Source organism: Salvia miltiorrhiza, chromosome 2, assembly GCF_028751815.1.
Source record: "Salvia miltiorrhiza cultivar Shanhuang (shh) chromosome 2, IMPLAD_Smil_shh, whole genome shotgun sequence".
Taxonomy (NCBI): Eukaryota; Viridiplantae; Streptophyta; class Magnoliopsida; order Lamiales; family Lamiaceae; genus Salvia; species Salvia miltiorrhiza.
Window position 1 is genome coordinate 45162581 of NC_080388.1, and position 22137 is coordinate 45184717.

A 22137-nucleotide genomic window follows, 5' to 3' on the forward strand; every position below is an offset into this window, starting at 1 on the left:
TAACCTTAAAAAAAATAAGGTCATAGACAACATAATTGAAATACTGTTGTCTATGACCACTCTTAGACAACAGAGTTTAAATTTTATTGTTTATAATATAATAGACAACACATATTTTTAAACTATTGTCAATATTCAATACATATAACAATTGTTTTTAGAAACGTGTTGTCTATTTCAATTATATAAAAATAAGAAAATGAACTTTATATTAATAAAATAATCCTAGGTAATTATAAAAAAATAAGAAATAACCCCAGGTAAATTAATAACTGCCAATCTGCAATTACCGCTACTCCCATGTTCTCCCATCCCCCCAATTTGCCATCCCGATTGCCTCCCGCCACCCTCGGCTGTCGTGGCCTCCGTCACCATTCCGGCGCCGGCAATAACCCACCACGCACACGCAGTCATCATCACTTCCTCCGTCGGCGTCGCTCTCTCCGCCAGCGTCGCCCTTGCTGGACTCTGTTTCTCACAGCGGATATCGCTTCTGATAATCAAAACCTTCGACTGGAACGCAGATGTTATTCTCAACCTCGACGAAGTATCGCAGTGCATTCAGATTCACCTGAATCGGGTATATAATCGATCTATTCTTTTCTTTCTTTGTTAGGCATTGTGAAATTTTAGTAAACCTTTCGAAGCATTATCAGCAGCATGTAGGGCCTTTTTGGATTTATGTTTTAATTGTTGGATGAGGTATTAGTTTTGGATTTATAATCAGAATTGTGTTGTCATCAAAAAGCTTGAAGTAGCTTCATCGAAGATATTTGGTCGGGATAGAATTGTGTTGTTTGGGCAAAGTTTTCATGATTTTTTTCGAAACCAACTTGAATGGCTTAAAGCTTTCTTAATTGTTAATTAATGATATGTAATAGTTTCTACAGGTTTACTTTGCTTATCAATTAATATAGTATATATCACGTTCTGGTTTTAGGAACTTGTGATAATAAATAAGCATGAATTGCAGAGGGTGTAAACTTAATCAAATTTTGATTGTTAAAAAACTTTAAACAGTTTTAGTAATAATAAAAAATGTCACTCCCCAACTGATTTTAGGCTATGACGTTTAAATAATGAGTCTATGACATTTAAATACATAAAAATTAATTTCTAAGATTAAAATAATTTTAATATTAGTTTCAGTTCGTATTATTATTGAAGGTCTTATCTTGTTTTCTTATTTGCAGATACAATCTTTGTGAAGACTATTACTTAAAAGACGATTACTCTTGAGGTCGAGAGCTTTCTTGATGTTCTGATAACTAGCTGAACCCTATCCTATTATTGCATGTTGCTAGATAGCCCGATTGGTGGCTTTAGAAATGAAGTTTTGTGTATATATTTCTATGCTTACGAATAGTAGAAATTGGTGGTTAGGATTGGGGTGGAGCCTTGCCGACTCCACTGAATTTTATCGCTGAGAAGGGCGTGGCGCCATTATGTGAATATTTGTGTATTTATTTTGTTCTTAATGATGAACTATATGATCAGAGATGAGATTCTATTAAATTTATTTCAGATTTAACGTAATAGAAATGGATAAAGGATGGACTAATCAATTTGTTTTGGTGTCGTGCAACGTAGGGTACGTAAAAAATGCTTATATTTGAGTTTAGAATGAATATGTGTTGCTTTTTTATTTAACATGGTTATCTTGTTAGTTGACATTGGATCCTTCTAGCTATTGACCCACATAATGATACTACATACTTGTTGGATCCGTTGAAGGATGATCGTCATTTTACGGAGATAAAGATCGTCACAAAAACGTAAGTTCTATCAATTTTAAGATATCATTTATATATTTTATTTTAAATTTGTATTTTAATATATGTAGGGCTATAAAATTTTTCAATAAGAACATAGAAAAAAGGGGAAGGCAAAGTCTAGTGTGAGAAGTGATAAAGGTATGAAATTACTTGTATTCAATGTTTATTGAAGATTATATGTTAGTTTTATAGTCATATTATATCTTTTTATATCTTAAAGTTGTCGTATTTTATTTTGCTCATGTAGGTTCAAGCGAGTTCGATGGTTGATTTGTTGGATGATTGGTGGCGAATGAAGGCGTAATTAGTTAGAGATTTTATTAGAAATTTGTTTAGTAGATAAATAAAGGCGTAATTAGATTGGATACAACTGTGGATGTAAATATTTGATTATGAGTTTATAAGTATTGTTTGATATTTATTAGTGGATTATGAGTATTGTTTGATTATTTGATATTTAATTATTTTAATTTTGTCATATATATTGGTATTATAAAACAAGGATGTAAATATATTAGATTTTTTTTTTTAAATTTTGTCATAGAATAGACAACACATGTTAAATGTTGTTTATAATCACTAGATCTGTTGTCTATATTATTATAGACAACATATAATCTTCGTTGTCTATTAACTTCCATTTGTTGTCTATGTTTAAATAGACAACATATAATATCTATTGTCTACTACCTTCTGTTTGTTGTTTATCTTTAAATAGACAACATATAATATTTGTTGTCTATGAGCACCCTATAATAGACAACAGTGGCCTCTACAACAGATATTTTTTACATAGACAACATTAAATATGTGTTGTCTATGTGCTAAATTCTTGTAGTGATCTTATAATTATAACTTAAGAATGTTAATTTGACTAGTGATTCACTCATCACTCATCACTAATCTAAGATTATTACTAAGAATTCAGGATTCTTATTAAGAATCTTATAATTATAACTTAAGAATGTTAATTTGATTAGTGATTCACTCATCACTCATCACTCATCACTCATCACTCATCACTCATCACTAATCTAAGATTATTACTAAGAATTCAAGATTCTTAGTAAGAAATTATAATTATAACTTAAGAATGTTAATTTGATTAGTGATTCACTCATCAATCATCACTAATCTAATATTATTACTAAGAATTCAAGATTCTTAGTAAGAAACTTATAATTATAACTTAAGAATGTTAATTTGATTAGTGATTCACTCATCACTCATCACTCATCACTCATCACTAATCTAAGATAATATTCCTAGTATGAATTCAAGATTCTTACTAGATTGATAAAATACTTATGGTATATAAACTAGATTGATAAAATAATAATAATAATAATAATAATAATAATAATAATAATAATAATAATAATAATAATAATAATAATAATAATAATGATAATAATAATAATAAATTAATAAATAAATATTTTTTCGACATAAAAATGACGGAAACGAGCCCAATTCGTGATTAACAACATTTTTTGGATATAATCTCGACATATTCTAAGATTATGAATATATGATATTGTATATTGAAATAGACTTTAAAATGTTCAAGACTTGAGGTCTTAATTTATGAATATATGATATTGTATATTAGTGGTAGGAAGTTAATGCTCAAGACTTGAGGTCTTAATTTCAAGTCCTCCGTCATGCGATCTTTAAAATTTATTTATTTGAAAATTGAAACTTCATACGACATAATTGAAATCAGGGGTTACTTAGAGACGAATTGGAGATTTAGGTCAGCCGCCGCTACCCCTCTTTCGGCGTCGGCGACGCTCCTCTCCGGCGTGTTTCTGCCAGAGACACGACGACCGCCTTCTCCTTTCCGGTGCGGCGCGGCTCTTCTTCTCTTCCTCCAGCGAGGCGCTACTCCTCTGGTGCAGCGCGTCTCAGATTCGACGGCGCTGAGTTTCGGGGCGAATCGACGCTACTCCTCTGATGCAGACGTTGCCCTAGCCGCACATATTCCTGCTGCCTCTCGCTGATCGATGGCCACTCCTCTGTCAGCCGGATTTCGCGACAAGGGAGCCCTTAACCTCCCCTCCGTTTCTGCGAATTTTGAAAAGCCACAAAAGCCACACACCATAAATATTCTCAACTCTCCAACTCGGTCTTCCCCTTCATCAGGCAACGGCGCGGCGAATACTGCAAGCCCTAGCGTGGCTGGAAACGCTAGGATTTCTTATGCGAACGCCACTGTGAAGCGACCTGTTAAGCGGCCGGATTTAGCAGCCCATGTGTTTCACGATTTGCGTCCAACGAAGGAGGGAGATCAATTCTCCCTGAAAATACCAAAGGCTTTATATCTTGAGGAGGTTAAAGCTTTTGAGCACGCGTTGACAGGACGTCTCCTGCTGGGGAAAGGCGATAAGCCACGTTCTACTATGGAATTGAAGTCGGAACTTCAACAACTTTGGGGTATAGTTTCTGCTTGGCAATTGATTCCGTTGGGAAAGGGCTATTATACACTCCGATTTACTACAGCGACTGATAAAGCTATAGCGAAGGAGAAGGCGATCTGGGAACTCTCGAAGGGGAATCTTCGGCTCCGGGAGTGGACTTGCAATTTTGATCCGTTCAAGGAAAACTCTCCTTTGGCTAACGTGTGGGTCAAAATTCATTACCTTCCAATCGAATACTGGAATCCACAAATTATCTCTAGCATTGGACGTTTCTTGGGCCACCCCTTGAAGATCGATGGTGCGTCGGCAGGAAGAGATTTTGGACAGTTCGCCCGCATTCTTGTTGAAATAGATATGTCTCTTCCTCTCCCTCATACTATGCTTATTGATATGGAAGAGTTCTCATTTCATGTGGAATTTGTTTTCGAAAATCTTCCCCTTTATTGTGGTCGTTGCAAGATTACGGGACATTCTCCCAATGGATGCCGCAAGAACAAATCGGTGGCGCCGGGGGAGGCAAAGGATACAAATACTGCGCTGCCGAAACAGCCGCAACCGATTACCCAGAAATCACAGCCACAGCCGGAGTGGCAGCAGGTTGGTGGAAGGCAGTAGGTTGGGAAGGAGCCGGTAGTGGCTGAATCGGAGCAAGTTGGGTCCAAGATTACTGAACCGCAGAAGTTGTTCGGAAACTCTTTTGGATCCTTGGTGGCAGAAGACGTTGAGGAGGAAAACTTGGAGGTGGTAGATGAGGATATTGTTGTGGAGTCTACAGAGAGACGCCTGGCTGCGAGTCCCAGGAAGGATTTAGAGGGGCGTAATGATGACTTCGAATGTGAGGCCAGCGGCTTACAGAAGAAAGATTTAGCCCTTGAGAACACTATCAGAGCACAACGTCTGGAGCATGAGCTGGAAAAAACGCCAAACTCTTTGGCGTCGCCGGCTGGGGAGAACACAGAGACTGATTCTCCTATTCTTCCGGGAGCAAATGGAGGAGCTGTGGTAGAGCAGCATTCGGTAGTTAGGACAGAAGATTCAGCGACCCAATCCTATCCTACTCCGGTTGATGTTGAGAAGCAGACCAATCCTACTCCGGATGAGATGGCGAGTCGTATAATTAGGTTAGAGGAGCAGGTTAATCAGGGGATGCAGTTGCTCTCGGAGCAGAAGCGCGGACGTGGTCGCCCAAAGGGCTCGGTAAAGGGACGAGAGCCTGTACATGCCATTCCAGAAGGTTGTATTAAAAGTCGTCTCAGGAATGCGGAAGAAATGGGTTACAAGCCAAGGGAATTTGTGGTTGACCTCACCAATAGGCCAGTATGATTGCAATGAATAATGTTGTCCATGGGCGTTGGTCGAATGACATGGATGATTATCCTGAGTTTCAGTATTAAGTTACTTAGTTTTTCCTTCTCTTTTCAAGTTTTGTGCCCTTAGTCTGCGTCTTTGTGCTTTCAAGGGATGTTTTTTCCTTTTCTTCTTTTTAATAAATCTCAATTTAATAAGTATATTGAAATAGACTTTAAATGAATTAATAAGTAATAAGTATATCAATAATACGAGTGTTCTGTACTAGTGACCATTCGAAAAGAACTTCAAGATTAAACGTGTTTGACTTAGAGCACAACTAAGATGGGTGACCGACTGGGAAGTTCGTCTAACTTATGCAATACTGTATAAATACGGAAATAAATTGTGGATATACAATAAAATAAATTAATTAATTAAAAAATATTACTGACGGCATTTTTCCGTCGGTAATACCTCGGCCAAGTCCGGCGAGTGCGCCACCGTCGTCCGACGGACATTACCGACAACGGTGGCGCTGCCGCTAATTAGCGATAGCATTTGTCGTCGGTAATTTTTCGACAACTCTCCGCCGTTGAACGGCGGAAATGCCGGCGGCTTTGCCGCCGTTCATTGCCAGCGGCGGCCGATCGCCGTCGGTAATGGCGTTACCGACGAGCAAATCACTGACGGCAATTTGCCGCCAGTAACACCGCCGGCAATTACTTTACCGGCCTCTGTGCCGTCAATACCGACGAAAAATGTCGTCGGTAATCTCTGTTCTTTTTTGTAGTGTTTTGTCTCCACTCTGATTTAGAGCATCAACCACAATCTAGTTATCTGTCTCGATGACGTAGTTGTATATAGAGCTGACAAAATCAACCCGGCCCGCCCGTATTTGGGGTTGGGCTGGGCTTTACAAAATAGAGGCCCGAAAAAACCCGGGCCTAAAAAGCCCGCCCAATAAGCCCGTCGGGCTAACTGGGCTTTGGGGCTGAAAAGCCCGGGATTTTCGGGCTAAAAAGCTCGTCCGATCATTCTTCTTTTATTTTTTATTTTTAAATTTTTAGATATATTAATTAACTTAATTTATCCATTTTACGATTCACCACTTATTTTCCCCGTAAAATCATTCCTAAATGTAACATTTATCTTTATTTATTTTTCGAGTTATGCACTAACATGTAAGTGCAGAGGGCATGGCGCATGCAATTCTAAGGGATAGTTATGGTGGGTATTGGAAATTTGGAATAATTAAGGAGATTGACGTATTAGTGTTTTTATATATTGAGTTATTATTAAAAAATAGACCCAGCTTTGAATTTATGAGATTAAAAAAATAAAATTTCTAAGAACATTATTTTATTTTATTTTGATCGAAATGCAATACATATACCATCTATCAAACATAATCAAATTGCAACACTTAGTTCATCATATAAAGAAAAGAATGTAAGTGAAGTGGCAGATTACGAGAACCGATTCTCCACCACCACCACCAGGCATCCTTTCCTGGCTCCTCTGCATATACTAATGCTAATTTATATAAATCTATACGCCGAGAGGCTTGCGGCATAAACTGGGACTTTTTTTTTAATAATAACTCAATATATATATAAATACTTAATACTTGAGACATTTTTCAATAATAACTCAATATATATATATATATATATATAGAGGGGAGAACTATAATAAAAATGTCCATTAGATCAATAAAATCGGATGGTAAGATTTTTCTCTATTTTTAAGCACTTTAATTCACGCTAGGACTTAATAGTAACTTTAGTTTTGTAGATTCAATTAGACCAAGATTTAAGGGATTATATTAGTTAATACAATATTATTTTTCATATTAAATCCAATAACTAAGACTAACGTTTTTCTGAAACGTAAATAAAGAAAATTACAGTCAAAACATAAACCATAAATCTTTTCTTAATATTCACACGTTGAAGATGGAGAAAAACATAGATTGGCTGCTAAACTTATCTATATATTATACAAAAGATCAGTTTAATTTAATAATTCAGTTAGCTTTTAAATTTCAGTTGTTATAGTACATTTTTTTCCAAGTTAAACTTTATAGATGAAAAATTAGTTATATATGTTAAAAATATAATTTCAAATATAATTTTTTGTTTATGTTTTTTTTTTGACGGAAGTTTTTGTTTATGTTTGTGTATTAAAAGATTTATTTATTTATTATGACGTATAATACTCTATAATAATTGTAATACTAATTTTAAAAGATTTAAGTTTTCAATGAATAATTGATATTGATTATTTTATTTATGTGTTTTATATCTCCAAGAAAATTAATACAAACTAGGATGTTAAAGCCAACCATCCATAGCCTATCTTTTTCATTACTAAATCCCTTTAAATCCACTGCAAGAGCGGTGAATTGCAGCATTAAAAGAAAAAATCATGGGCCTACTATAAAACATATTTCAGGATACGAAAATATAACACTATTATAAAGAAGATTATATAAAGTAACAAATTTACCAAAAAGAAAAAAAAATTGTAACTACTCTAATTACTTGATAAATATAATAAAATCAAATAATGAATATATCTAATAAAAAGAACACAAAAACTCCAGTGAATGGTGAAACAAATTGTAACTACTCTAGTTACTTGACAAATATAATAAAATCAAATAATGAATATATCTAATAAAAAGAACACAAAAACTGAGTGAAATTAATACTTCAACATACAAATGATAAAGTAGTATCATTGTGAAGAGGGTTTCACCATAAAATCGGTTTCACGGCAGATCACCTATCACCTTGCATCTGAAGAGAAAATCTAGATAGTTTGTGCGTTTTCAAGATATCACTGCCTTTGATCTCCCATTCCATACCACAGCTTTTGATTTTGAGGAGCGGCGCAAAAAAATCACAACCAGCAGTAATCTTAAAATTTTGAATATTTGGAACATCAAACTCCCCATTCCAGATTCCGTCCCAGATTCTTCTGCTACAGAATAAGCGTAAGGTTATGCGCTCAAGCGATGGGCTGCAAATTCTCACGTGATCGGAGCTGTAATCCCAAATCACCAACACTTTGAGGGAAGGAGACTTGTTCCACAGCTCATCACAATGATGCAGTTGATCAACACCCAAACCAATCAAACGCAAACGCTTGAGATTACGAAACTGGTCATGAGAGGGACTCCATCTTCTTCTTCTCTCTTCTCCAAACAACCTCGTGTGAGTAAGTGTTAATACCTCAATGCCTGGGCATCTCGAAATCAAATCCCTAACTAAATCACCTTTTACACTCGAATGGGATAACCAAAGGTGTTTCAGATTGGGACAAGCTACTGCTTTATTCCTCCTCTCCAGATCAATCCAGAGCCCCGAAACGTATAATCTAACTAGGGTTTTGGATTCGAGCACCTCATCTGGTAGAACAAAAAACCTACGAGCCTCCGAGAATGGAAACTCAATGGTGAGATCAGTAGCCCCCAGTTTGATCGCTCTCAAAATCAATTCTCTAGCTAGTTCAGAATCGTCGTTACCTTTTTCAATCCTTGGCTTGGAGCTCTGCATAGTCTTCTTCTTCCTGAATATCGCTTTCAAAATCCCTAGTCTAGCCGGAGAATGATCTTGATGTGGCTCCATCATCGTCGTCATCGTCAGCTTGAAACTCTTAATATTTAGGTTCAAGTCTTGATACCTCTGCATGGTCTTCTTCGTGAATATGGGGAACTCATCCACGCAATTCCGGAACTTGGATTGATCGAAACTGAGGTTGGGGCGCGTGGTCCACGCGCCGTGCCAGGACTTGGATAGGAGAGAGGTTCGAGCAGCTTCTTTTTCAAGCACAAGAGATTGTATGTGCTGAATGATTTCTTGTGGAAGCTTGTCGGATTCGCCATCTGCATCTGCAGCAGTTTTGCTGTGATCATTCGCCGTGATTTCTTCTGGAAGTTTGCCGGATTCGCCATCTGCCGCGATTTTGCTGTCATCATTCCCCATGTGATGAAAACCTCCAAATTTTGGATGGTTTTTTAGGGTGATTTTGCTGTGATCATTCCCCATGTGATGAAAGCCTTCAAATTTTGGATGGTTTTTTAGGATTTCAAATCTTGGACGGCTTCTGTCTCTCTTCTTGCCCCATATATATAGTCTTCCAAATTTTAATACGAATTGAATTTGGACTTAATTTTTTTTTTTTTTTTTTTTTGGAAAGAGATCAGAGTCCTCCTTTGGATATATTTATAATGGTAGAGGGATCAAACAAAATCAATGATACATAATGGCTTAGGTTATTACGATAGAAGAAACTTTTATTTGAACCACCTCATGTATATTTACGTGTAAAACTCAAAGAAGATTGAGATGGAGTATCTCTTTTATACAACATTTTCATCCATCAATATTAATTTTCAGACAAACTCAAAGAAGATTGGGATGATATATATCTCCTTAATTAATATTGAATATATACAACAATTTTTTATTTTAAGTTTTATATTAATTATATTTTATTTTTTATATTAATTTTTATGATTCTATTTACATTTTTTTAATTATAATAGTACTAGTTTTTAGTGCAATTAAGAAGAAAGAAATTATATTTTATTCATTATATATATTTAGGTTTGTGAATGAAAAGATTTATTTATTTACTATGACGTGTAATACTCTATAATAATAGTAATACTAATTTTATCAAATAATTTTCAATTGTTTAATAATTATAATTATCATAACATTTCATATAAAGTCGAAAATTTATGTTTTCATTGAGTATTTAATGTTGATTATTTTATTTTATTTTATTTTATTTTTAAAACATATTTAACATTTGCTTATATTTTTATTCTCTTTAATATTTATATTTGTTAATTTATTTATTTATATATGTCGTTTTACTTCGATGCTTGCCGTGCATCGCACGGACGGACACACTAGTTGATTATTATTCATCATAATCCATTTTCGTGTTATTGTACAATAGTATTATCAATTCATATGTAGTGTTGTTATATTTTCATTTCTGAGCAGCCTTGGATTCATATATTTTTACTTATGAAAATATAGTGAAATTCGTAACAACAGTATTTATAATTCGTGACAACATTAAAAATTTGTTACGAATTTGTGCAATGAAATTTTTCATGAATTATAATAAAATTAACAGCTTCACACCTCTGAAATTCGTAATAACATTACTTATAATTCGTGACTACATTAAAATTCGTGCAAACTTCCTCACATTTTAATTCGTAATATAACTAATAAAATTCGTGCAAACTTTCTCACATTTTAATTCGTAAAATGATAAATAAAATTCGCGCAACCACCACCGACTTCCCTGTTCATAATAAAATTCTCATTCCTATCGTTAAACACCCTCTTCCCATTTCATAATAAAATTCTCATTCTTATCGTAAAACTAAAAATGGCTGATTCATTGGTGGGATGTGTTCGGTAGTAATTAATTCTCTATTCAATTAATTCCACACAAATTAATTTGGATATGGAATAAAATTCTTTCCATATCCATACCCAACAAAATCGGAAAGTCAACAGAAGCATGTTACATTTTTACCCTTTGGGAGGTTTTGGTTACGAATAAGACAATCTTATCTTACGAACCGTCTAATTTATTAAAATTCAATCTTGTCCGTTGATTTGAGTTGAATGGATGGTAGGATTTTGTTCTTATTTTATACAATTAAGGGTGTTTTTATGGTAGCCTCACCCTATATATATATATATATATATATATATATATATATATATATATATATATATATATAGGGTTAGCTTCCATGGCAACCACCTACTTAGATGGAGAATAGAGACCACATCATGTCCGTTGGATGAATCTAAATCAAGGGACCATAAAATTCCATGGTATTAAATTAATTTGGTATGTTTATGAAATCCCGTGAAATACTCCATTCCTTTTCTAATGTGATACCATTCGTCAATGAACGTAATTGCTGAACATTAGTATGTTCATTTATTTTCCTACGAAAATATCGCTGTTCATTTGTTTTTCTACGCATATATCATCGAACATAGTATGTTCATTCATTTTTCTACGAACATAGCAACGAACATTAGTACGTTCATTAGTATTTTCTATGTGAACATTAGTATATTCGTTTGTTTTTCTACGAACATATCAACAAACATTAGTATGTTCATTAGTATTTTCTACGAACGTGTGGGAGAGAGAGAGAGAGAGAGAGAGAAAGCGTGAGTTTGGAGAGAGGGACGGATCAGTGAGGGAGAGATTTGAGCATAAAAAAAAGATTTGATTAGTTGTAATTAGGGAAATAAATAAATATGAAAAAAATTACAATAATTAATGGACGAATGATCACCGTTAGATTAAGCAAGATCGACGCGCAAGATTTGGTCTTCATTCTCTATATAAGAAGTGGTCTCCATAGAACTATATATATATAGGGTTGCATTCTACAGAAACACAATATTAGATGGAGAATGGAGTCGCAATCTGGTTCGTCAGATCAATCTTGATCAAAGGCTGGGATTAGAAGTTAATATAATTAAAATTGGTAAGATTCATAATATCCCTTAATTTACTCTCTTCTCTCTCCTCTCTCCTCTCTCCTCTCACGTCACCCCTCACCTCTCTCCTCTCTCTCTCTCTCGTCCCCTCTCTCCTCTCTCCTCTCTCTCTCTCTTAAAATCAAAATACATAATTAAGTTCATGACAAGTTCAACACAAGTTCAGAAGTTCAGAAGTTCAACAAATTCAGAAGTTCAGAAGTTCAAGACAAGTTCAACACAAGTTCAACAGAATTATACGTATAAGTTCAATAAAATTATTTACAAAATCTGCCGCCCCCTTCCTCTTCTCCGGCGAATGTTAAATGCACGGAGAAGGGGGCGGCGGCCGGAGTTCAGAAGGCGGCGGTGGTGGCTGAACTTGAGGGCGTTCGAAGGCGGCGGTGGCTGAACTTGAGGGGGTTCGAAGGCGTCGGTGGCTCTGAACTTGAGGGCGGCGGTGGCTATGAACTTGTGGGCTGAACTTGGGCGGCGCCGAGGAAGGAGGTGGCGCCTTCACGCCGCCGAACTCGTCGCCGTACACCACCACCCCTCCAGCCACGTTCACCGCCAGCAGCGTCGCCGTGCACACCCCGCCCGTGAGCGACGTCATCAGGAACACCATCCCCGCGGTCCCCAGGAACGACATCTGCCACGCCACAGCGGCTCCCCAAATCGTCCACCAATACGCCACTGCACCGCGATCGAACCCCGCCGCGCTCTCGAATTTCAAGTCCGTGAACCCGCCATCCGCCGCCATCCCCGCTGTGGCGAACGCCGTGGCCGAGAGCCCCATCAGCAGCCATCGCGTAGCACCGCACCTCGCGGTAGATCACCTCCATCACCGGCAGATAGACGGCGAAGGAGATCTCCGCGCCTAGAATACCCGTTACAACCTTTTGTGTGTGTTCTGTATGTGTGTGTGTGTGTGTTCTGTGTGAGAGACGAGAGAGAGAGGGAAAAAGGGAAGGGAGAGAGAGAGAAATGAGAAAGGAGAGAGGAGAGAGGGAAAAAGTGACGGAAGAGAGAGAGAGGAGAGATGAGAGAGGGATGTGAGTAATTTAAGGGATACTAATATTAGCTTTTAATCTCAGCCCTTGATTAAAATTGATCTAACGAACGAGATTATGACTCTAGACTTTGCAAATATTTATGTTCTTGTTGAACTCTTCCCTATATATATATATATATATATATATATATATATATATATATATATATATATACAGGAGAGAGCTAAAATAAGTGCACTTCTTAGGATATAAAATAAGAATAATTTTCAGCCTTTAGATCATTAAGATCTACGGTTGATTCGTAACTTTGTTGGATGGATTTATGGTCCTGAGTTCGAATCCCAAATGTAGCAAAAATTTATTTTTCACAATTCATACCTTTATACAGCGAATTCATACGTATTCTACATAAAATTCATACATTAAAAATTGCTCTTATTTCTTATTTTAAAATGTGCTCTCACGGTATCTCACCCCTATATATATATATATAGGGTTATGTTTTATTGAGAAGCTCAAATGTGTTGAGAAGTTGAGAAACAATCTAATAGATGAATATGTCAATTAGTTTTTATGAACACGAGTTTGCTCTGGGGTTCGATCCTTGGCGGTGACGTATTTTTTAACAAATTAAATAGATTCGTATGTTCGTCAACTATATTTGGTATGTTCAAATAATTTATTGATTTAGGGTCTAATTGTCATGTTCATCAAAATATACTAACACATTTGAGCTTCTCAATTGAACCACTCCATATATATATATATATATATATATATATATATATATATATAATATAGGGTTAGGTTCAATGAAAAAGGCCTAAATGTAAGAAAGAAGAGAGAAGTAATCTCATCCGTTGATCTTATCTAATCTAACGGACATGATTTATTTACGCCATGTTCAACGAATTTTTTCGTTGAACATTCGTGAATATATACAATATTTTTGGGGGTTCTGGGTTTCGACCCCCCATATGTTCAACGAAAAAATCCGTTGAACATGGCGTGAATAAATCATGTCCGTTAGATTAGATAATATCAACGGATTAGATTACTTCTTTCTTCTTTCTTACATTTAGGCCTTCTTCATTGAACTTTAGCCTATATATATATATATATAGGGAAGAGTTCAACAAGAACATAAATATTTGCAAAGTCTAGAGTCATAATCTCGTTCGTTAGATCGATTTTAATCAAGGGTTGAGATTAAAAGCTAATATTAGTACCCCTTAAATTACTCACATCCCTCTCTCCTCTCTCTCTCTTCCGTCACTTTTTCCCTCTCTCCTCTCTCCTCTCTCATTTCTCTCTCTCTCCCTTCTCTTTTTCCCTCTCTCTCTCTCGTCTCTCACATAGAACACACACACACACACAGAACACACACACACACAAAACGTCACTTTAGGGGTTCGAACTTGTGTTGAACTTGTGCTGAACTTGTCTTGAACTTGTCTTGAACTTCTGAACTTCTGAATTTGTTGAACTTCTGAACTTGTGTTGAACTTGTCTTGAACTTGTCTTGAACTTCTGAACTTCTGAATTTGTTGAACTTCTGAACTTGTGTTGAACTTGTCATGAACTTAATTATGTATTTTGATTTTAAGAGAGAGAGAGAGGAGAGAGGAGAGAGGGGACGAGAGAGAGAGAGGAGAGAGGTGAGGGGTGACGTGAGAGGAGAGAGGAGAGAGGAGAGAGAAGAGAGTAAATTAAGGGATATTATAAATCTTACCAATTTTAATTATATTAACTTCTAATCTCAGCCTTTGATCAAGATTGATCTGACGAACCAGATTGCGACTCCATTCTCCATCTAATATTGTGTTTCTGTATAATGCAACCCTATATATATATATATATATATATATATATATATATATATATATGGGGGGTTATTTAATAAACCGCCCTTATTTTAAGAATTACGAACCAGCAAAATTGTATAATATGAATTCACTGTATAAAAGTATGAATTGCGAAAAATAAATTTTTGCTACCTTTGGAATTCGAACTCAGGACCATGAATTCATCCAACGGGGTGATGAATCAACCGTATATCTTGACAATTTAAGGATTGAAAATCATTTCTAATTTATATTTTAAAAAGCTTTCTTATTTTAGTCTTCTCCTATATTAATTTATACTATAAAATTTCCAATATCTTTTAAAGCTTAATTATTCTTTTTGATATTTCGTATCAGTACTAAATTCCAAAACGACAAAAGTAGTCGAATTTTTTATCAAAGAAATAAAATTGATAAATAACATATCTTTGTAACGCAAAATTCTCTATAATCTGAGCAGAGTGAAAATTGGGTAAGTGTGTAACGAAAAGTATGATACCTCGATTAGTGATTTGGGCGCACGCGAGTATGCAACAAGTCAGATAAGAAACAGACAACCATTTCATCAAATTAACTCTATTTTACGTTTTTTATTTATTTATTTTTTGAACTTCCTCAAAGTACGAACACTTTGGCATATATAGGAGTATTAACTTATTAATCTTCGACGATATGGAAAAAAAATTGTATGAAAATGATAATTGAAGTTGGACGTTTCGAAATCATTCGTGAAATTTGTTTTGTAGCGGTTGTTTGGTTACATGAGATTTCCAAGCCTGTGTAAATTTGTTTTTGGCGTCTTCTACCTCGTAATTTTGCTTCTTGTCTTACATATATACTTCACCTTAGAATTCTTGCACCCTCTTTTTATTTTCTAGAAATTATTATGAGGGCGATTAAACTTGTACGAGGGTTTAAACGCGGTAGTCTTCGACTTAAATTTATTTTAGCTTATACGCTTTGTTTTTTTTTTCTTCTTTCAAAAATAATAACAATAAATAATGTTTTTATAAATTAAATAATTCTAATACATTATAAATACTTTAAAAATAAATATTTAGCGAGTACATTCTTTTTGTTTGAGAAATCAATAATAATCGATTTCAACGTGTATTCATCAATTGAAAACATTATAAGATTTTCTTGTTGTCAATTGTTGAAAGAATATTCTTCAATGTACACGAGCAAACTGTCATTCATCCACTCATTAAATTTTTATATGATTTCGCAAATCGCTCTTGATAATCTTCATTATATAAAATCCACTAATTTTTCCCGACAAATATTCACTACTTTCCATTACAAATAATTTATACCATTGAACAAATTATCAATGTTAATGTGTTCATTTAAAATATATCTACCAATTATTTATTAAAATCTGTGTCATTCATATTGTACCACATTTATCGTGGATGAAGAAAGTATCTTGCTTTCTTAAATTAAGTAAATTAAATATAGCACCCTATAGTCGATATAGCACAATGTAATTATCTAAGGGCCTGTTTGATATGGGTTTATAGGTATGATAAATTAAATTAATACAGATTAGTGTGATGTTTGATATCATGTGCAGTTAATATGGTCAACTCCTACTTAATCCTACTTCTCCATGCTATTTTGTGGGATTAACACATACTAATAATCCGCCCACCCCCCCTCGGATAAATTTAATACTGAGAAGTTGGATAAAAATTCTGCTACCCTTCCTCACGCATATCGATGCAAATGCCCAAGTAATGGTGGACATACATGATATTTTTAAAATTATGTGAGGATAGTTTTGGTATTAGATAATATAATCCAACATAATCCTATGGATATCAAACATAATATAGGATTAAGTAGCCATGATATCAAACACCCATGAAATAATATAAATCCACACTAATCCACACTAATTTCTCAAGATAATTTTAATCCTAATCAATCCTAAACTGCAAATCAAACGGCCCCAAATAAGAAACAACTCAGAATCAAATGAAATAACTTGAAAAAAAATACATTTCAAATTACATGAGACAAATGAAGAAATTTGTATCTCACTTCAGATGTGAGGTGTCGTTAATTTTACCTCTTTCTAGTTAATCTATCAAAATATACATGAAATGTATTTGAAGTAATATATCACGACATTGAAGACATAAAAATTTAATCAACTAAATTATGAATTCTCAAAGTAAACAAATCCTTAATTAATGTGAAAATTGTGAATGGACGGTTTCTCCAAAAAGCCCACCCTCATGTTTCCTAGGAAACCTCATCCTAAATAATTTTACAAGAATCATTGTGAATCTACAAATCCTGTTGTACATATATAACAACATAAAGTAGAAACCAAATGGGACTCCCTCCACCACATAAAGTTCACATTTAGTATGGGTACTTTTATTATACTACTACTATGCAACATGTTGATAATCACAACATGAATCATTTTAGAATGATAATGCCCATCATCAGTATCAAATCCCACTACAAATAAATGCTCTTTCCCCTCATTCTTTATACATATTTTTTACTTTGGAGAAACTATTTTTACAATGACAAAATCATTCCAACTTTTACTGTGAAAAATATACATTGTTCCTCACTAATTTAATTTATACACACTCTCCCATCTCTGTTCACCATTCAAACTCCTTTAGTTCTGAAAAGCCCAACACTTCTGACAACTCACACACACACACACTTGTGTGTGAATAAGGATCCCACTATTTCTATTTATTCACTTATTTACTTGCATTCCTACAAAATTTAGTAGCTGCATTGCTCCAACTTACCACTCCAAAATTTATTCAAAATATTGCCATAAAAAACATGGTTTTCTCCTACATTTTGATCCTCGTATTTTCTGTGCAACTACTTCAAATCTCAGAGTCTGCAACAGTTGTGGTTGACGGAGTTTCAGAGTGGAAAAATCCTGAGCTTCAAATAGGAGATTGTGTCAGTAAGTTTCTCTCTGCTGATTCTACGTAGTCAAAAAAACCAACATTTAATTTATTTATTCTCAGTTTTCCAGCACAAATATCACTACAGCCTCTACATTTTCAAGAACCAAGAAGCTTTCTCTCTCTGCAACTTCACTCAAGCCACAATCTTGACAAACCCCAACTCCTCAGTTTACACTGTAAGTCACACCTCCTTTTATTAATATCTAAATTTGGTGAAATAAAATGAAGTTAATTCACCCAAAAATATGGCAGTGGCGCACATCACGGCCAGGATTCTTCTACTTCTCCTTCTACAACGGGTCGAACCAAGCATGCTTGGAAGGTGAGAAGCTCGCCGTGAAGGTGACATCAGCGGCCGCGGCGCCGACGCCGCCTCCGACCTCGGGAGGCTACGTGGCGTCGTCTCCGGCGTTCCCTTGGCCGTTTCAGCCGCGGGACGGGGCTCCTCCGCCGAGCGCCGCCCCTGGCCCGGTTGCGCCGGAGAGAGAAGGCATCCCGTTTATCAACAGTAATCCGGCGGTGCCTCTGCCCACCGGCGAAGTTGACTCCGCCACCATTCGTCCTTTGCCTACGTCTGCACACCAACAATCCAAACAGGTTTTTTATTTTCTTGAAATTTTAAATTAATGTTTTTGGCTTCCTTCTCGATCAAAATTAATTAAATAATTTTAGTTATAATCTTGCCAACTGAAGTGAAGTGAAGTGGTTACTTATTTTAATCAGAATAACTTGAAAAGTCAGTATTTATTTTCCCATTCAACGTAGTACTTGTGATATAATTAATGGTATTAGGAAGCTAAAAACAGAAGATGGTAAATCATTCATAATTTTAAATTTTAATGTTGTAATCATTTTTCACCCTTTTACTTTCCGTTGTCTCTTTTATGTCTCGTCCTGCTACTGTGTCTGTCACCTTTTGCTACTGTTGCAGCACGCAACACTAGCAACTTTACTCTTGGCATTATAATACCCACATTTAAATGTCACAAATATTTAAGAAAATCATTTGCACAATGAATCTAGTATACTGGGAAATATCAGTGGTTGATGCTAAAAAACCGAACTAACATACAAGAGTGATGCTATTTGGTCTTAATATCTTTAAATTTAATATATTTAAATATTTTATTTAAAATAAAAATATGATGTTGTTTGTTTTATTATTTAGTATGTATTACAATTTTTATTTTTAGTTTTATCTTTATGCAATTTTTATGCAATAACTAAGCATTCAAGTATTCACGATCAAAACACGATGACATGAAATTTGGCGCAGCATTTAATGCCATGCATGTGATTTCTCATTTTCACTATTATAGTTATGTGGGCTCAAGAAGCATTCATTTATTACTTTGGTCTCTATATATTGATGGGCCACATTTAATTTATAAATTCTCAGAAATATGATGATGCTCATGAACTATTTAATTTTATATTATTTTTATGTGAATGGGAACCAATATGAAAAGGAATAAGGTGTAATCTATCACACCTTATAAGTTCGGGAAGGACACACAAGTGCCCTATCATAAAATTATATGCATTAATGCCTAAGGTAATGACTAAGGTTCGAGGTGTTAGAAATCAAGTCCATCGTATCGCTGTCTTTAAATTTATTTATGTAATTAATTATTAATTTATCAAAAAAAGTATATGCATTTAATATTCTTATAGTCCTATTTATTGAAATTGGAAAATAAAAGATTTTGGATTCCTTGAATTTGGAACCTGAGATGGTACATTTTATTATCTCCTCTTTTTATCTGTAAATGAGTTTATCCAGTTATTAGGTTGGAGTCTGCCTATATACTTTTTTTGCTGTAAATATTGTGGGTGTGGTGCATATATTATTTTGTTTTGGCATGTAGTTGTGCAATGATAACATGTTGATTTTAGTCTTCATATAGTATAAATCTAAAGTAGAGAGATAATGCTGATTTTGATTGATGACTCAATTTTGTGGTGTGTGTGGGCAATGCAGGTGCTGGGAGTTGAGAGAGCAGTGAGCTGTGTAATTTTGTTACTAATGATGGTGTAGAGAGAGAGAGAGAGAGTTGTGAATCTAAAGTAGCTTTAAGGGTGATGATGATACCATATGTAATATTGCTGTCCTTCACCCTACTTTGGAATCATTGCCACTTTGTTCTTTACTCTCTTAGTTTTGGTAAAGCAATCAATTATTTCTTCTTACTTCTTCCTCAATCTGATTTGGTTTAATTGAGATGCACATAGACTAGGTATCATAAATTCGTATATTTTATATGATAAATATTTTACTTCCTTTGTCCCGACTATCTTGATTTTTTTTTTTGATACGGAAATTAAGAAAATAGTATTTTGTGTGTAGATGAACAAGTGAATAAAGGGCATAACTTTTTGTCAAATAAGTAAAGGTCTCAAGATAGATAGGGCACCCAAAATAAAAATTGTTTCAAGATAGGTGGGAGTGTGTTCTTTTTTATTGATTAGTTTATTATGAGAAAAAAAAAATAGAGATATTAAATTCTTTTTCTTTTTACATCACTTTTTTACTCCTGATTTTTTACAAAAGATAGTTTCTGTCATTTTTCATATATTTTTTCTTTACTTCAAAGAGGGATATATTATCACACCAAAATAGAAAGACAATACTATCCTCAGAGTGAAAAGAAGGAATGAGATGATAAAAATTTCTTTTGTAGAAAATAAAAGAAAAAGAAAGAAAGAAAGAAAGAAAAAGTTAGAAATTATTATTAGTATTATTTTATTTTCTCATGATAAATTTACTCACAAAAGAGAACAAGCTCTTAATTGTCTTAAATACATTAAAATCATTAGGGCTGGTAAACCAGTCGGTTCGGTTTTAACCGAACCGGTTAACCGGAACCGGCTAAGCCCTAAATGCCTAACCGGTAACTGAACCAAATAATATACCGATTAACCGAATAACCGGTCCGGTTAACTGAATTAACCGATAAATTCGATGACTTTCAATTTCGCGAAGAAAATCGGTTAATCCGGTTAACCGAATTTAACCCGAATTAACCGGATTATTGCAAAAAATTCAAATTTAATATATTGTAGGCACTAGGATTCGAACCTTTAGCCCTTTCAAAGAAGGGATGAGGTCCTATCCACTCCACCAACTAATATTTTATGTTTATTTAGAACAAAAAAATAATTTATACAGACTTGTAATGTTATATTTTTTTTTAAAAAAGAACAACTCTAATAAATAAATTCCCAACCTAAGCAACAATTTAAGCACAATTAAAGTAAACAAGCTAACATTAATCTCAATTCTAAAATCCTATCTAGCAAATAATTTGCTATAGCAGTAACAAGTAAAGGCTGAAAGCAACATTATATAGCTACTTCACATGTAGATCGATAATATATATCATCTGCACAATATATATCATCTGCCAACACCAAAGAACTATGTAGATGAAACTGAAAACTTGACAATAGTATCTACCTTTTCTTATTTGAATACTGAGTTCAATTAGTTAGCAAATCAGAAGAAGCTAAAGTACCACTCCAAGAGTTAAAAGATGTACTATCTATTTCCCATGAACAAGCACATGTATTCTAAACCAATTGGTTCTATTATTTTAGAATTAAAATTATTTCTGCACTTTTGCCAAATAGATTCGAATCACCAAAAGTAAAAGAATAAAATTAAAAAACTTGAATTAAAATCAAGAACATGCAAGAAATATCTAAATGAATTGGGTGTGAGAATTGCGTCACTTGCGTCTGCTTCTTCTTTTTCTTACCTGAGAAAATGGAGGTCGGACTTCGGAGAGGGAGGGCGTGAGGGGGCTCACGAGCAGATTCTGGAAGAGGTCGAGGGTGGCGAGATTCCGGCAGACGGGCGCGGCAGCGTTGGAGAGAGGTGAGAGAGAGAAGAGAGGGTGCAGAGGGAGATGGGCGCGGCGGCGCTGGAGATTCCACCGGCGCCGATGGCCGGTGGGACAGAGCACCGGTCGCTGGAGGCAGACGGAAGGGCGTGGAGCCAGAGACGGGAAAGACGTGAGAGTTGAGAGATGGGCTGAATCTGAATTCAAAATTCTGATTCTAATGCCCTAGCCCTAAATGTATTAATTAATTTGATAAAATAAACCGGTTAGTCAGTTTAACCGGTTAACCGACCGGTTAAACCGATTAACCGGTTAACTGGAAACAAACTAACCGAAAACCGAACCGAATCGATAAAAACCGATTATCGGTTAACCAATAATCGGTTTTTTCGGTTCGGTTACGGTTTTAACCGGATAACCGGAACCGGTTTACCACCCCTAAAAATCATGGCTTCAGTAA

The 22137-nt window shown here is 35.0% G+C and overlaps 1 protein-coding gene across 1 annotated transcript; it reads left to right on the plus strand.

Moving 5' to 3' along the window:
• The first annotated feature begins 17232 nt into the window (after window positions 1–17232).
• On the plus strand, window positions 17233–20025 carry LOC131011657 (early nodulin-like protein 14). The gene is made up of 4 exons (XM_057939434.1): window positions 17233–17831; window positions 17896–18011; window positions 18088–18432; window positions 19817–20025. The coding sequence occupies exons 1-4, from the start codon at window positions 17702–17704 to the stop codon at window positions 19871–19873; spliced, it is 648 nt and encodes a 215-aa protein (XP_057795417.1). The 5' UTR covers window positions 17233–17701; the 3' UTR covers window positions 19874–20025.
• Window positions 20026–22137: the final 2112 nt, after the last annotated feature.

Excerpts from the sequence above, each read along its gene's own strand:
- LOC131011657 (XM_057939434.1), top strand. The coding sequence starts at position 17,702 with ATGGTTTTCTCCTACATTTTGATCCTCGTATTTTCTGTGCAACTACTT. Across the intron at positions 17,832-17,895 it reads TCAAATAGGAGATTGTGTCA|TTTTCCAGCACAAATATCAC; the intron begins GTAAGTTTCTCT and ends ATTTATTCTCAG. Across the intron at positions 18,433-19,816 it reads CACACCAACAATCCAAACAG|GTGCTGGGAGTTGAGAGAGC; the intron begins GTTTTTTATTTT and ends TGGGCAATGCAG.